The 16887-nt window shown below is 42.1% G+C and overlaps 1 protein-coding gene across 1 annotated transcript; it reads right to left on the minus strand.

Moving 5' to 3' along the window:
- Window positions 1-4852: 4852 nt before the first annotated feature.
- Window positions 4853-16566, minus strand: NPTX2 (neuronal pentraxin 2). Its single transcript, XM_075515156.1, has 5 exons — window positions 16037-16566; window positions 14334-14550; window positions 10557-10801; window positions 8408-8587; window positions 4853-6501 (listed from the first exon to the last, which is right to left on the minus strand). Exons 1-5 carry the CDS (start codon window positions 16487-16489, stop codon window positions 6274-6276), a joined length of 1323 nt encoding a protein of 440 aa, XP_075371271.1. The 5' UTR covers window positions 16490-16566; the 3' UTR covers window positions 4853-6273.
- Window positions 16567-16887: the final 321 nt, after the last annotated feature.

The following is a 16887-nucleotide window of genomic DNA, read 5'->3' on the forward strand; positions in this document are numbered from 1 at the left end:
GTTACCCAACTAGCAAGATCTGATCACTTCCTTGCAAAAGCCTTGTGGGTGTTAGTTTTCCACTTGACAAGAGCCCCCAACAGGCCAGAAGTCCAAAGCACATATTGACAGTTGTTTTCCAGTTACATTAAATTATACTTAATGCAGAGAGGTATTTACCTACAGCAATTATCCATGGAGCTGGAAGTAGCTCCAAGACCTTATAAGCCTTGAAAAAGCTAATTAATGCACTGCCATAAATAATTTGAGCTCTTAGGAGGATATGTACTCTCTACACAGTAAGTAACAGCTTTCTTTAATGGAAAAAAGGATGATTTGCCAATGCATATCTGTATTTTATTATAGGTGTTTATCAACCATTTATAATTTGCCATAAAGATAGCAGAAGAGGAAAAAAGAGAAACCTTAGCCTAAAACACAGCACACTCCTGTGAGCTACACCATCCCTGGAAAGCAAATCGAGGTCTGTTGTTTTGTCAGACACAAGTATGTCCCACAGGGAAATCTCACACAAAATTAAGAGTCAGTGCAGATCATTTCTCCCAGACCCTTTTGCAGTTGCAGAGGTAGAAGGCGGCTGCACAGGACAACCTCTTCCCAGCGCTGCACCAGAGAGGAAGCAACTGCCTGCTCTGTGCCCTCTGAAATGGGAGGAAAACCAATTGCTTCCTGTTGCAGAAAAAATAGTTGTGTCTGAGACCACAGCACGATGGCATGGCAGGCTTCCACTGCAAATCAGCAGTGAACACCAAGTATAATTAAACAAAAAAAAAAAAGGAAAGTTATAAGTCACCTGATTAGCTAATGTTGTTACTCAGGTTTTAGCATACTCTTTTTAACACATGAGGTTCCCCTTTAAACAGGTTTCCTTTTGTCTGGAGAGGTCAGGAGAGCAATCTTTTCTTGTGGAGATAAGCCTAGGTGACCAACTCTGTAGCACTAGGGTAAGGATTTTAAGTTACTCATAAGCTGGTTTAAGTGTTTTGAAAGATACGAAGTAAAAGAGCATCTAGTACCTTAAAAGCCACCTAAACCCTCCTAAGAAATAGTCATTCAGTTACCTTTCTGAATACTTTTTCTTAATAAGCACTCCACAACCGCTGGTGGGAACAGCTTAGTGATCTAAAAACTAAAGCAAAACTCTTGCAAACGTCTTTTAGTACAGAAGAAAAGCATACACCGTGCCACAGACACTCGAGACCGCCCTTTGCAACATAAGCTCTGCTTCCTGTTATCCAGTACAAGCTGACCGGTAGCGAGGGAACAAGTGGGTACCGCAAAGACGACTGCTCTGCATCCTTCACGTGGCAGGAGCACCTGGGAACAGCACTGCTAGGAGCTAAACTGCTTGGACAAACGTGTGCTGGGAGCTACCTCGGGTGAAACACCAAAGCATCTTTAATAAATAAAACAATTTCTCTCAGTGGCAAGCCATCAGGGAGCTTCTGTATTTGAAGCTTTGCCAAAACATCAGCCCAGCCCTCCTGTGGGGAAAGAAATGGACCTTTGAACTCCTTGTGCAAATTTACACTTTTCTAAATGCAGCCTTTTAGAAACAGCTATAGCCAGGGGTGCAATTAATTCAATTCTTTCCAGAAGATTTTTAGCTCTGTAAAACTCATGTATTATTTAAGCCTCACAGCTAAAGCATGAACATTAGCAAGGTCCAGCTTTTTCTTTGCGCACAAAAAAAAAAAAAAAAAAAAAAAGAGTTGTTTTGGTGAAAGATCTCTGGAAAAATCCCACACCACCTTCAAAACCTCCAGATTCCCTGGCTACCAATACAGACCTTTCATTTCTGAAGTGAGTTTGGTGGTACCTGACTCTCTCCATCAGCAGATCTCTATTTCAGCAGGCTCCTTGCTGTGCCTAGCCTCAGATTCCTACAGCAGCATCAAGGGAACATCATCTGTTGTAAAAGCCTCAGCCAGGCCATTTTCTCCTGTATCTGCACTCCTAGCAGGATTCAGGTCCCCCCAAGGATAATGCAGTAGAAGGCAGCTGATCTTCCCTCCCAACCTGGATAACTGAAATCAGCTGGATGAAGAATCCTTATACACAGAGATAGGTGCCATTAGCAAACAAGAAATAAGTCTACTCTGTAGTTACATAAACATTTTTTTAGAACAACAGTTATCCTGATTGAGAAAGTGCCAGCTTTAAACACCTAATACAAGGCATCAGCTTTGCCACTGGCCTGCATTTTGCCTTTAGGAAAGGCCTGAGGGAAACCAGCTCTCTGGAGCAAAACAGCATCGGCTTCTCCCTGGCAGTCTCACATGTTCGAACACTGGGGAAGCGTATGTAAAAATGAGGGTAGAGTTTTACTGGCAAGAATTTCTGTGGTCTTCCTTGCATTTCTGAGACCTAAACTAACAGCTGAATGAGCAAGCACCACCCAGCAGAAAGACACTTGCACGAGGGATTCGGTCTCCCATTCACAACGGGATCCCAGAGGCACAGAGGTGGTCCTCCTCCCCTCAGCAATGTTCAGCTCTAGTTAGACAGCAAGCGTGTAGCTAAAGCCTTCAAGCAAACATCGAACATATGATATGATCTACATTTTCCAAAGGCCAGCCGGTTAGTCAAAAAGACTTAACTGTCTCTGAAGAACTATAACCTGGATTTAAACCTACCAAATGCTAGATTCTTTGTTGCTCAACAGCCGTTAAATGCATCAAGTCTATACAAACAGAGCAGTGCAATACAGAAACTGACTGAACAGCATTCACACCCAAGAAGTCATCTGGAGGCCTAACCAGTTCACAGCTCCCAGGAGGTTGACTTGTTAGGATCACTGATACCACTTTTAGGAGTCCTAGCTCTGTCTGGTTTTAAACAGAAGCAGATTTTCTAGAAATCTGCATTACTGCATGTTCCAAGTGCTGTAGCTGTCAGTCAGCTTTCCATAAGTTATTACTTCTGTGTATTCAGAGCAGTTTGGGAACTGAAGGTTGTCTTGTCACTTCCACGCTCCATAAACAGCATAGATACTGGAATATGGTAATATTTACTCCTGTTTTGCCATCTGCTTATATATGCACATAAAACATGTGACTCCCAGAATGTGGAGCAGCAGAATAACAGCCGTAGCTTTTCATTGCAAGATAAAGGTACAAAAATCAATACACATCTTTTCTTTTTAGTGAAAAAGGTACTATTGTACAAAAGGAAGAAGAATATTTATAGTAAAAAATTTAAAAAAACCCCACACCTTTTCAATGGAATATATACTCCTTAGCTTTGGCTTTTACTAAAGAGTTGGTGTCTAAAAAAAACAACCCAAAACCCTCCCCCCAAATCCCTACCATCTTGCTTATGTAATCAGTAAAAAACAAACAAACCGAAAAACAGAGGACTAAGTTGTTTATCTTTAGAAGAAAAGATCCATGCCAGCTCTAGGTCAGATTGCAAGAGGATGAATGCCCCCAAACACCCTCTCAGCTGAGCACCTTGGCATACCTTAGAAAAAAGCCAACTTTTAGTATTGATTTCCACGTTGAAGAGAAGTTCTGTTACCCTCCTCCTTCACGCAGCCTGAGCAGGACCCGAGGAAGAAAGCAGCCAGCTGCTGCCAGTGCCAGCCTCACAACAGCCCCCAGGCCAGGTGTTTCCACTGGGCACAAAACAAAGCAATTACAGCCCCCACCCACGAACACCTCCCCATGAAGGTGGGGCTGCCTGCTCAGGTGTTTGTTGCTAAAGTCAGTCCTAAGACTGGGAGTCTGTTTAAATAACTCTCTAAATAAAGATCAACATGGCCAGTTGAAGTGTAAAGACCCTCTGCTTCTCTCAACAAATAAATGAATCCGAGCACTGAACTAGTGTTTGAAACTATAGACCGCATCCACACGCAGGCTGCTAGCCATACAGGAAAGTGTCCAAGACAATTTCACCATTGCACCTGCCAAGAGCAGAGTGAAATATGCAAAAGCTATTTCCTGAAAGGGCAGACCTCAGCAGAGATAACTGCAGACTTTAGTTCCTTCAGTTTATTTTGAAAAAAGCTGATAAAGAAAGGTGGATTGACTGAAGGGCTGATGCCTCTGCTGGTCTCCAGCCCACATGAGATGAGAATTTTGCACTGTCCCTGATCTTAGGATGCAGTCTTTTAGGTTGTTTTGGTTTTCTTTTTTTTTTCCTTAGGGCAGGGAAAGCACTGTTTCCTTAAAAAGGAGTTCCATTTTAAGGCCATTTTAAGGCCAATCAGAGTAAGAACATTTGAAATCAAGTTGTGTGATGTTTCATGGAAACCTCAAACTCTCCCTGGCCAGAGAAGGATGGATAAACATTTCTGCCCCAGCTGGTTGTTCTCTCACAGAGAGCACCATCCACATGTTAGTTCACCAAGGAGAGTGTTTGGTTTACACCATGGACACTGCACTTCAACTTGCAGCGGTGTAGTGCCTCTTCTATCACATTTCAACAAGTCATCTCATTGTTGAACAGCTCTTTTCACACTGGTTGCCTACAACTAGTACTTTCACCCAGAGGGGGTCATAGTTTCAGTTTCTCACGACTTTAAAAATAAATATGAACATTTGTTCTGTGTCTCATCCCACTCCAGTGAAATAGCCATAACCCAGGCCATGCCATGGACTAGTGCCCATGAGATCGCAGTGGCAGGAGACAGGTCTCAGCCTGAGCTTCAGCCACCCCACCACATCCAAAGGGTAAGGTTACCCACACACCCCTAAGCACCTTTTGGTTGGCAATGTAAGACTATTAGGGAATAAAGATAACTTCTTACAGGACTGTACTTCTATCAGTCTAGAGAGACAGTAGATGAACTCACAGCAGCTATGAAAGAGAATATTCAGTGTCTTGTGTGACTATAAAGGAATTAAAAGACTCAGTTTACAGTGCATTTTAATTAAAAGTTCATTATAAGAATTTTCTTTTAAGAACAGCATACTACATATTAATGGAAATATGTAACTTTATCCTACAAATGGGACTGTCACCATATTATTCTTACAATTCAAACATATGAAAAATAAAATATGATATTTAGCTTTATAAATTCCCCCTCCCCCCCTTTAAATCCTTTTTCTTTTAAATAACAAAAGTATTAACTCTTTCCCAGTACAGTGCATTTGCTATCTGCGAGCCACAAACCAAGTAGTCACATCAATGCCAAGGAAACAGCAACATTGTTTGCAAAATATTGAGAGAAAATTATAAAAAAATATAGTAGTCAGCCCAGTGCTTACAGAAGAGACAATCAACAAGAATTGAAAAAAACAGCACATTTTCATATTACATAGGACCATTATAATAACATAGAAAACAGTGCAGAAGACTTATGCTGGGAAAATATATAGCGATTCTCAGCAAGCAGAAACTGAACTTTGGCACTTGCTCATAAAAAGGCCTTTCAAAGCAAAACAAAATGGAAATTCACTTAATCACAGCTTGTATATTTTTAAAAAAATAAAGACATTGACTAAAGCAAGAGAAACAATAGAGAAAAGTTTACAAGCCAGGTCACTACGAATTGAGTACATTCAGCCTACAGAAAATACAAACACAATCTTTCATCCATCCATCTACGCTGGGATCCTGGCTAGCAAAAGACAGGCTTTGGGACAGAACCTTACCTGAAGCATCTCTATTTCAATGGAGCTATGCTGATTACACAGCCCCTTCTTCAAATTGAACTAGAATAGCATGTCTCAAATACATTGCCTCCTTCTCATAAAATAAGGACTTCTAATCTGCAAATTAAAAGCACGACCCTTGCACTCAGACAGTGGCTGTTCTGCTCTACCCATAGTTGCACCATAACCACTGTAGTGTAAGGACTAAGTGATTTCTTTAAAAAGGGCTAAAAAAGAATGGCTTCAATTCAAAGGGGAGACAATAGACTGGAAGGAAGGATTCACATTTAGCCTGTTAATCTTGGCGCTTGTCAGCACTGCACATTATCAAAAGGAGTATTACAGTTAACATGTGCATGGCTGTTCCCCCTCCCTACCAGAAGAACTGATGTGCTAAACTCGGGCCTAACCGAAAGGCTGCTGCAGGCCAAAGCATATTTTTGGATCAGGCCGTAAGAAAGCAAGGGCTGCTCTAGCCAAGAAGGGCTTCTTTCATTGTCAGGCTCAATGCCCCAGACTAGCAGCTATCTTTGCACTGAGGCAGTTTACTCAATTTTTTTTTTATTTTTTTGAGGCGTTAATATTGGGGAAGGGCAGAGAGAAAAATAAGTGCTTTAGATTGCACAGAAGATTGTCCTACTAAAGGGGGCACTTGAATGGGAAACAATTGCAGCTATAAATCTAGCAGACGCTCTTCACATGTCTCTACAGGCCATTTAGTAGCACCTCCAAACACATCAACGTTGTTATCAACCCAGGGAATGATGTTGCCAGGCATGTTGGTAGAGCAGTTAGCAATATTCATGATGTCTTCAGCTTTTAAGACTCTGTCCCATATATTGAACTGGCTCATCTCCCCAACGAAGGCTTGAGTTGCATCAAATCTTCCTCCTACTGTGTCCTTTAGGCACATAAGGGTTAGGATTAGATGAGAAAGTTATTTCAGCATTTTCTTCTTCAAACTTGAAGACCCTCCCCCCCAGCCACACTGCTAGAAGGAGGTGCAGAGCTAGGTCACAGAGACCATTTCAAGTTTCTAGAAGGGCTACTTTGAACAAGATGTTCTATGGAACAGTTAAAAGCTCCCATTTGAAATGTGTCAAAACAATTCAAAGCAAACAGTCATGACTGTGTACCATCACACAAAGGCTATATATAACTAAACCTGCCCCCAAGCAGTAGAGCAGGAAGGCAATTTTAAATATTGAGGCTAAAGAGCCATTTTGCAAGCTTGGCACAGGACAACTTCAGCAAGAACTGCATAGATGTGTAAGATTACTCTGAAAGCTTTATGGCTATAGATTAAACTGTAACTGCAGCCCTTAACCAATTGTCTGCAGGGCCTATAAGATGTGATCTTTGGATGTAAATACACATGCTTCTTCTGGTTGTACCAAATGACTAACTCAAACTGCTACTGCTTAAGCCTAGAAGTGTTTGCTTGCTCCATCCACTACTCAAGGACAGAAATCACACGTTTTGTGCAATCACACTAACATGAAACTGATAGCATAGCATAGAACCAAGCATAGTACAGGCAAATGGCATGAGAGAGTTACAGAAAAGCTGCCAGCCACTTAATAGCAAGCTGGAGCATCTGCTATGCAGAGTGTATTAGGATTCTGAATTTACCATTCTGTCATTTATGTCATGGATAAGTGTCTACAAAAATCAGCATCAGGACAACACTAATTTTTCATTGCCCTGTTGTGAACCTGGGAATCCTGGAGAAAGGCTATTTCCTGCTACTCATTACAATTTTTTTTTTAGTGTATGTATAATCATACAAAGAACAGGGAGAGAAAAAAAGGTGAAGGTAAGAGCCACACAATTCATAGGCAATAGCTTAATGAGATGTTAACTACGAGAGCAAGACTTAAAATCCTTTTTTTTTTAATATTGAAAAAGGACTTATCCTTAACCTCATGAATGCTTTCTGTTGGCAGCACTAATATTCAAACTTTATTAACATTTGCATTAGGACAGTTATTTACCTACGTCTTTAATGAGAAACCAAATGGACAATTTAGAGTTCGTCCCTTTGACTTCAGACTCACCTTTAAGTAGACATCGAATTCTGAATGAGTGACAGACTCCACTATTCTAAAAACATGCTACATACCTGAAAAGCTGCAGAATTCGGTCTGCAGGGAGTTCTCCATACCAGGCCAAATTATAAAAGATCCTGATATACCCACAAGCACTCCAGTCCCCATAGTTGTTGGTCCCCTCACCCCATACACACACTTTACTTGATCTGTTCTGGGGCTCAAGGACTAACATTCTTACTGCTCTTGGGATAAAGAGGAAAGGAAGGGGGAAAACCAGTAAGCTGCTAAGGGGGACAGTCAATTTGCTTCAATTAAAAAAAATTGAAACAAATCAAAGCAATTATACTTGGTGCGCTTTCAGCAAGCTCCTTTTTGACTGCTCATACAACAGCACTAGCCAATTCTGTCCTTTTCTGCAACTTCAGTGGCCACATTGCTAGTTACCAGCAATCTAGCTCAACGGATTTAATTTAAGGCATTATTCAGATCACTGATGAAGTTGCACACTGTAGCATTAACAGTGGGAATAGGAATAGCTGCAACATGAATATTCTGAATATTTAATAAATGAAACAAAATATACCAATGTATGATTGCATTAAGTATTTGTTGCTTTGTTTTAATCTTTCTGATACTGTGTATACAACAGGACCAAGTGTTTAACAAAGAGACATTTTCTCACAGCTGCTGTTTGTTTGGGGAGTTTTGATTTTTTTTTCTTTTTTTAAACCCTGGAACACACTGTCTTTCACTTACCTGTTCCTGACCCAGGATCAAGACACCTCCAGGTTTAATTGGGTGCCAAGGAGCAAGATTCTCCCCAGTGCCAAGCTTCTCTCCATCCTGAAAAGCCTCCCACATTCCATCTCTGGTTGTCCATGTTATACAGATATGATGCCATTTTCCGTCACTAATGAAGAGAGGGAGCTGGGCAACCTACAAAAACCAAAGAATAATACATGTTGCAAACCAAGTCTACTAGTTCAAGCACAACACTTAAAAAGGGACAGTATTTATTCTGTCTCAGAAGCAAAAAATTTTAGAGGCAGAAGTTAGTCCACCTCTTTCTACTTTGTCCCAGCTCTCCTGTATTCAGGAACACAGCCATGCTTTTTATTCCAGATGTGAGCCTTTGTTTCATCTAGAATCAAGTGACACAAGTACCAGAGTCGAAGCTGCTATCAATCCACCGATCCTGCATATTAATCTGTGGCATTTGTTGTTTAAATCTCAGTGCTTAGCCCTAACTTTCCATCCAGTGCTCATGTTAAGTTTCTCTTAAAATCTGGGGTTTGCCTGTACCATTTGCAGTAACAACTCTGACAAATGGATCTGCCTGCTCCCAGTAGAAGTTGTCAGAACTGTTACTTAGGGCTCCAAATAAGGAGGAATTATGCTCCTGTAGGAATTTGATCTGAAAACTTACTCAAGTCAACATAAAGACACAAATGCAGTGGGCTATGGAACAGCTGTGATGTGGGAGAAAGAAAAGCATCACAGAACATTAGTAGTACTGACATAATATTGAAAAAGTTACTGCTAAGGATAAGCAGACTCAAGTTTCCTTCTCTTCCACAAACCATTAAAAATAATTGTTTAGCCTGGAGAAAAGGAGGCTGAGGGGAGACCTTATTGCTCTCTACAGCTACCTGAAAGGAGGTTGTAGAGAGGTGGGGGTCGGTCTCTTCTCCCAGGTAACAAGTGATAGGACAAGAGGAAATGGCCTCAAGTTGAGCCAGGGGAGGTTTAGACTGGATATTAGGAAATTTTTCTTCACTGAAAGGGTTATCAAGCATTGGAACAGGCTGCCCAGGGAAGTGGTTGAGTCGCCATCCCTGGAGGTATTTAAAGGACGTTTGGATGAGGTGCTTAGGGACATGGTGTAGTGGTGGTCTTGGCAGTGTTAGGTTTACGGTCGGACTCGATGATCTTAAAGGTCTTTTCCAACCTATACGATTCTGTGATTCTGTAATCGGCTTTTCACTTTTATTTATTTGGGAGGATGATAGGGCTGTTAAAAGTCCTTACCTAGCCACATGACTGAACCGCCTGAGTTGTGTTGTAGATCTGTAAACACCTGATCCCTCAGAGAGCAGTGAGTTACTAGGAAACCTCACAGGCCAAAGAAAACAAGGGATGGTGCCTGAAGGCAAGTTTTGCTACATTGCAGCCTGGCCAAGTTAAGAATGTAGTTTTGCTCACATTGATTCAAATCAAGTCACATCAGCTATTTACATTTCATAGCTAGCCCAAACTGAATGTGGGGAGAAAGGAAGTATTTATAATCTGTTTTAATGCCAAGTTTCAAGGGGTCTTGTTTTCCTCAAGCCTCGTTCTGAAGCTTGTCAGAAACCATCAGTGGTATGAAGTAGTGGGAGACAATTGTTGCTTTTTATATCTAAAGTCTGAAAAAATTGTATTTAAACTGATGTTCAGTCACTTAAACATAACAAAACCAGCCACAATTACATGCTTTTTGCTCTCTGTCTTCTGCCAAATTCATTTTAACATATCTGAATTTCTAGGATTAGAAAGATAGAAATACTGCAACTGGCTTAGATCTCACAGGCTTTGCAATAGTGTGGCTTCAAATATTGCTTCTATTTCATAAAACAAACAAGAAGCCAAGATCTGCTTGTATATTCAGAGGACAAGTATAAGTGTGTGCACATCTAGATGTCATGCTGCTTTGTCTCAACATGCAAATATATCTATCATTTGACTTTGTTTCGAGTACTTTTATGAACTTGCAACAGACAGGTGGATGACAACAGACAAGTAGACACTACCATCTCAAAGGCCCAGAGCAGGCTTCTCCCAGAGAATGAAAGAGTTACTAGAGAGGTACCAAGGGTTCAGGCCTTATTCTGATAATGCAGACAAAGAAGAGTTAGTCAGTTCTCACCTTATCATTAATTAGAAGTTCAATTGGATTATTCCCCCATTCTATGAGGACAATTTCATTAGCCTGCCCAGGAACAGCATATGAGAATGGAGTGCCAATTCCAGGAGAAGCACTTGATCTCAACCACAAGCATACAGTAAAAGCATACAGCTCTGGCAGAGTCTTCTTGATCTTCCCATATAAGTAGTTTGTGCGAAGAGGAAGGGAGACTTTGAATTCATCAGGTGACTTAAATGCACTGTTACCTAGAATTACATTGAGGAATAAAAACCTTTAACATTAAACAAAACAATACATTTGTAATTCAGGTTAAGAAACAATATAATTGATATTGAGAATCTTTGGAATTTTCATCACTTCAGAGAGGTACACAAAAAAATATATTGAAGTAGTATTACTGAACGTTGATTTTGCAGCACAGAAAAATACAACTAGACTTTATACACATCATGCTAATTACTTAGCTTATTTTTCCTGTTCATTTAGAGCAAAAGAATAGATGGCAGACAACTAACGAGAGGCTGTTAAATATTTTCTTTCTTCATTGCTTAGTTCATGGCTGGAGGCCTGCCCATTTCAAACAATTCAAACTGTTTTAAAAGATATTTACTGTTACTAAACATGGATTCTCTGTTATGTTCATTATTAAAGCATCACAGTGCTTCAAAAACAGTATTTCTTTTCCTACTACTGCTACATAGGGAGCTAGCAGCAGCATCCCCATTTTACAGATAGCAGGTCGAGAAACAGGTTGATGCTCTCATTTTGAGTGGCCAATATGAAATAAGAAAAAGCTGACATATTCCAGAAAGCAGGGTTAAATTTAGTAGAACTGATTTCTGTCCCACAGACAAATCAGGAAGAGATCTGAACAAAAATATAAAGCTGAAGTTCAAAGTGACCTGAAGAAAAAAGCAATATATAGTTATGAACTACAAAAACATTAGACATTTTTTTAATATAAAAGCAGAAATTACTTAGCTTTTTCTAAAAGATGTAACAAAAACAGTGAGATATTCCACAGAGATGTTTATGAAATTGAGAACTCTTAAGACTAAAAGTTTCTACAGTTGCAATACTCTGTATTATATAGTTTGTGTATACTTCTGATGTAGTCGCTTACAATTAATTTTCTAGAATTAAATATTAAGAGGAGAGAAATCCCACATTGTGCCACAAAATAAAAGCCCACAGTCCTGTAGTAGAGTGTCACCCTCAACCTTTTAGCAACCTGTTCTTCTGAGTCTCCCTCATTTCCTTCACTCCCATTCCTGAAACAAATTCAATCCCCTTTCCAAACTTCATACTCCATTCCAAATGCAGAGCTGTTGTCACAAAAGGTTGCCACAATTTTCATATGTAATTTTTAAACCATTGGCATTCTCTCAGTTCCCATTCTCAGAAGCAACTGAAGTGTTTTGACTGCATTTTTCACAGAACAAGGGGGTGGAAGAAGAAAAAGCTTGTCTGATGCTTGCATCTGTCTTGAGGAACTTAGAGAACAAAAACTGAAATATTCTAAAGTTTAAGCACAAAAACTCCAAGGTCTTAGGGCTAATGCTGAGCAACGTCCACTAGGCTGGTACAACAATCTCACATACAAAAAAAAGAAACATACTCCATTAAGACCATTAGTCACTCTGTGAAAGAGATTAACGAAGCAATAATGGGTTGGAAAAGAACAAAACAATATTCATCTTTTTTATATTTTTCAGTTTGTTCTCATGAGTTGAAAACATCCACAACTCCAAATGATAACAAGATCCTCCTGTTCTGGGCAGTGGGCACATGCACAGGATAAGACAATCCTTTTCCTAAAGAATCCAAATTATTTTTTAACAAGATGGGCAAGAAATATTGTTATTCCCTTTTAGAGATGGAGAAACTAGATTTAGACATAGCAAGTGACCTGTTCATGTCTCCAGCAAAGCTAGGAATCACATTTAAGGCCAGGCACTATTAGTTGCAGGATTATTCACCTCATCATTGACACCCAGTCCTGCTTTTTAATGCATCATCTACTGCTGTCGATGGAGACAACAGGTGAAGGAATTACCAGAAGACTTTGGGAATCACAAGAGTTGTACAGACTTCAAACTCTTCTGCCCCACTGGTAAGTAAAGACAGCTATCACAACAACAGATAAAAAAATCCAAAGTTCATAGTGTCACCTTATAAGGTTAGTTTTTCCTCCATTTATTCAGTCTCAGGACAATGAGGAGCTTATGACACTCTAGTTACTTGTCAGGAAGAGATGCTAAACAATATGGCATTTAAAATAAAAGCACAATAGAAATACTATTTTCAAAAGAGGTCAGATCACTTGAAATGTTGTCTGCATTTAATCTGCAAAATCATTAAGTTCTTAGAGCATTATTACCCTCACTTTGATTTGACACAGGAACCAAAGGCACAGTACAGCTAAGCTGCACTGTAATAGAGAGCAAATTACACAACTAAAAGAAAGCCTGTGTCTTGGTTCCTAGCCCAAATTCTTCACTTCCCTGGACACTTATAAGACAGGCCTCTCTCCCCACAAAAAAAATAAAGGTGGGAACAGGCTATTTTTACCCTAATTAAATTAGACATTCTTGTTCTCCCACCACTCCCTTTCTCTTTCTGATGACTTGCTGATATGAGTCACATCTTTCAGAGACAAGGACTAGCAATACTTGCCACATAAGACATTAATAGGCCACTAATTCTCCAGAACTTTAGTGGCAGTTTAGGCCTTATCTTAGCTCTCAGGAAACACTAAATGACAGAGCTAGTAAAAGATCTCTTCTTCCTCCTTCCCTTTTCCCCTCCTTCACACTTTTTAAATGAAAAAAAATAGATACAATATTACACAAATGGATCCATTAGGCTGCATTTTAAAATTCATGAGATTTGTATGTTTGCACCATTTTGAAAGCATGTCCATTAAGCTGCTTTTAAGCAGAGAACCTAGTCACCTTGGCATCATTTAAAGATTGGGCAGTGATATTTACTGGTACTCTAGTCCTACACAGTCCACTCTGCAGGTGTCTATAGTCAATACAGAAAGATAGTTCTGTTCTTCAGCTAATTTCTATGGGCATTTGTAATTCAAATAAATAGACCCTACTCAAGCATAGAGATCTCAGTAATAATTAATCTAAGTATCTGAATAAATGACTAGGATTAAGAGAGTGTCCCCCAGTGGCACCATGTGTAATCTACTGTAAACTCTGAAGGCTATATGGTTGGGATAGGATACAATTCAAGTATCTGCAGTTACCCAAAGGCATAACCAGCAACAAAGGGAAAGACCACCAGCAATACTTCCAAAGCAGCAGGAAATGGTTCTGGTATAAAATGCCATTCATTACATCAAAGGCAATTGTGCTAATTAAATTTAGCCCATATGATTTTCAGTCCAAATAAAGAAAGGCAGTTCTACGTAGATGTGTACTTGACATTATCTAGGTATTCACCTGACACCAATGTCATACTTCTTCCTATTTCCACTTGCCTCCTTATATATCTTTCCATCCCACAAACACTAAGAGTTTCATCCTAACCACCCACATATGCCAAATTAAGAGACAAGAAGCCAAAGCCATGCAGAGGCCTGTCAAGCAGGAGGCTTGTGACAAAGGGAAAAAGGGAATGCAAGTATTTGCACTGTCACCTACTATTTAGTCCAGCACCTTAACTGTCTTTCCCTCAAGGCCCACATTTAGACTACTGCACTAGAAGGAGGGAGTAAACAAAATTAATCAGCATGAGGAAGCATTTAGATTCTGTGTGGATTACCTTTTTCTAATTCAGACACTCTTTCTAACAATGCATTCAAGGCTGTCTCTGTCCTCTGCCGATGGGCTGACGTCTCATTATGTAGCAAAGACTTTTCATCCTCAAGCTCGGCCACTTTGCTCAGGAGTTGGCGTTCCAGGTCTCCAAGCCTCCGCTGAAGCATCTCTCGAAGGTCATTAGGCAGTGCTGCATATGACACGTTGGCTCGGAGTTGGTGCTTTAGGGGAAATTAGAAGAAAAAAAATTGTCATTTCTCAGACAGAAACTGTGAAATGCGGATATGCTCCTGATCCAAAGCGAAGAAAGCAAGATCACCGAGTTCTCCAGCAAGTACAAAAGAAGCATTGCTTTTTAGCACTTGTCATGTTCAGTGCTTTTATCAGCACTGTAGCAAAACAGGTCCTGAAACAAAAGGGCACTTTTGTTAGAGGCTTCCAGAGTTTCATGTGAAGGAGTATTCATACATTTAGGTTCAATAAAATCAATGTAGGAAGCCAGATCTGATGCACTTCCATTAGTATGGGTACACATGGCACATTAGTCAATTTTTGCTTTACTTACTGCAAGTGACATTGCCAACTTAAGTAAACAGAAAAACTATTACTTCTTTTTAAATAAAAAATTAAGCTACTTCAAAAGCAAATTTACCAAATGAAAGTTTCCTCAGTTTTGATTTGCAGAGTAAAGAAGTCAGATGCTCTTTAGATCAACTGTAAGTATTAGCCAGTGAAAGTATTTTTATTTAAACCAAAAAAAAAACCCCACACTCTCTCAAATAACACTGGTATCTTTAAGGATACTAAGAAACCAACGGTTCCACCTACCATATTATTCTAGTGGAGTTTTCCTTCTACAACCCTAAAAAAACGCCTCAAAAAGACAGCAACAGTAATAAATGGATGTTACACTACCAGGTAATTCAAAACTGTACTTGAAAAGCAGTCCAGAGTGTTTAGACCTCACAGAATAACCTTTAGGAAGTTACTCGCCATCCTCACAACATCACTGACTGGAGGACAGCAGGAGGACATGCATGTAGCTCTCAGGGTGTGGAAAGCAAAACACAACATCCAGCACAATTCCTGTGGGAATACTCTCTATAAAATATTTCCATGCACGCCACTCAACCATAGGCACTGTCCAAAGGCTCAGGGAAATCCCTTATTGGTGGGCTTGGACCAAATCCCCTTTCTATTCACAAGCATATAAAATCAGGTTCTTTTTATTCTATGTCAGCTCTAAATACATCATCTTATCTTCACAATCTGCCCAACACAATCTCCTCATTACCACTGGTCTGTTCAGCACCATATGCCAAGGCCTTACTGCCCAAGACGACAGCTTTATACCTCAAACCCCATGAAGTCACAGTCCCAGAGAGATTTAGACAGATTAATACAGAAACTAAGCTGGTGACAAACAGGAAAACCATAATCTGCCCTGACACAGTGGGAGAACACATTCACAGAGGAGCCCTTCAGGTCATTTACCATTAAAGCGAGCAGATAAATAATCAAGAAAACAGGACAACCCAACCAAGCCACTCACTCCCAGGGCTTGGCCAGTTTGGATTTATCTCCATAAAGATTAAGCGCACTGGTTGTGTCCGCCCAGCGGTCCAAAGCCACTGTTATACGTAAAGTCGTTCCAAGTTTCTACATCGGTGGGCTGGGAGGCCGGCCCACCCCACGCCCTGGCCCTACCTCCAGGCTCTCCAGCCGGTCCTTCAGGGTCTGCATGGTGCGGCTCAGCTGGTCGATGACCTGCGCCGGGTCCCGCGGCAGGTCACCCATGGTGTCCTTGCCCTTGCCCAGCTCCTTCTTCCACGTCCCCGTGGCGGACTTGCCGTCGGCGCTCTCGCAGCGGCTCAGTTTGCCGGTGAGCTCCCGGATGGCCTCCCGCTGGCTCCCGATGGTCTCCTTCTGCTGCAGGACGGTCTCCCGCAGCTGCAGCACCGTGGCCTTCAGCTCCTCCTCGGGGGGCAGCGCGCCGCCTTGCATGGGCACCGAGGGCAGCGGGCAGCCGGCGCCGGCGGCGTCCAGCGGCAGCGAGGTGCACACGAAGCGGCTCCCCGGCGGGCTCTCCTGCTCCCCCGCCGCCGCCCCCCGGCCGCCCGCGGCTACGGCGAGCAAGAGCCCAGCGACCACAGGTAACATCCCGGCTGGTGAGCGGGGCGACGGCTCGGAGGGGACGCCGGGGCGCGGGCCGAGCCGGCCGCCGCGCTGACAGGAGGCCGGTCCCGCCGCCCCGTCCCGTCCCGCTCCACGCGCCACTCCCGCGGTCGCCGCCGGCAGGCGGCTTTTATAGGCAGGGCGGGCGCGTGGGGGGGGGGAGCCCGGCTCGCGCCGCGCGCGCCGGTTGGCTGCAGCCGGCGCTGACGCCGCGCGGTCCCGGGGGCCGCGGCGGTGCGGGGGGACCCGGCCGGGCGGGACCGGCTGGCAGCGGCGCGGGGCGCAGCGGCGGGGGATGGCGGCCAGGTGGCCGCAGGGGCGCCGCGCTCAGCCCGGGGCCGGTGACGCCCCGTCCGGCGGGGGATCCAGGCTGGAGGGCGGCC

The sequence above is a fragment of the Mycteria americana genome, chromosome 12, assembly GCF_035582795.1.
Source record: "Mycteria americana isolate JAX WOST 10 ecotype Jacksonville Zoo and Gardens chromosome 12, USCA_MyAme_1.0, whole genome shotgun sequence".
NCBI lineage: Eukaryota > Metazoa > Chordata > Aves > Ciconiiformes > Ciconiidae > Mycteria > Mycteria americana.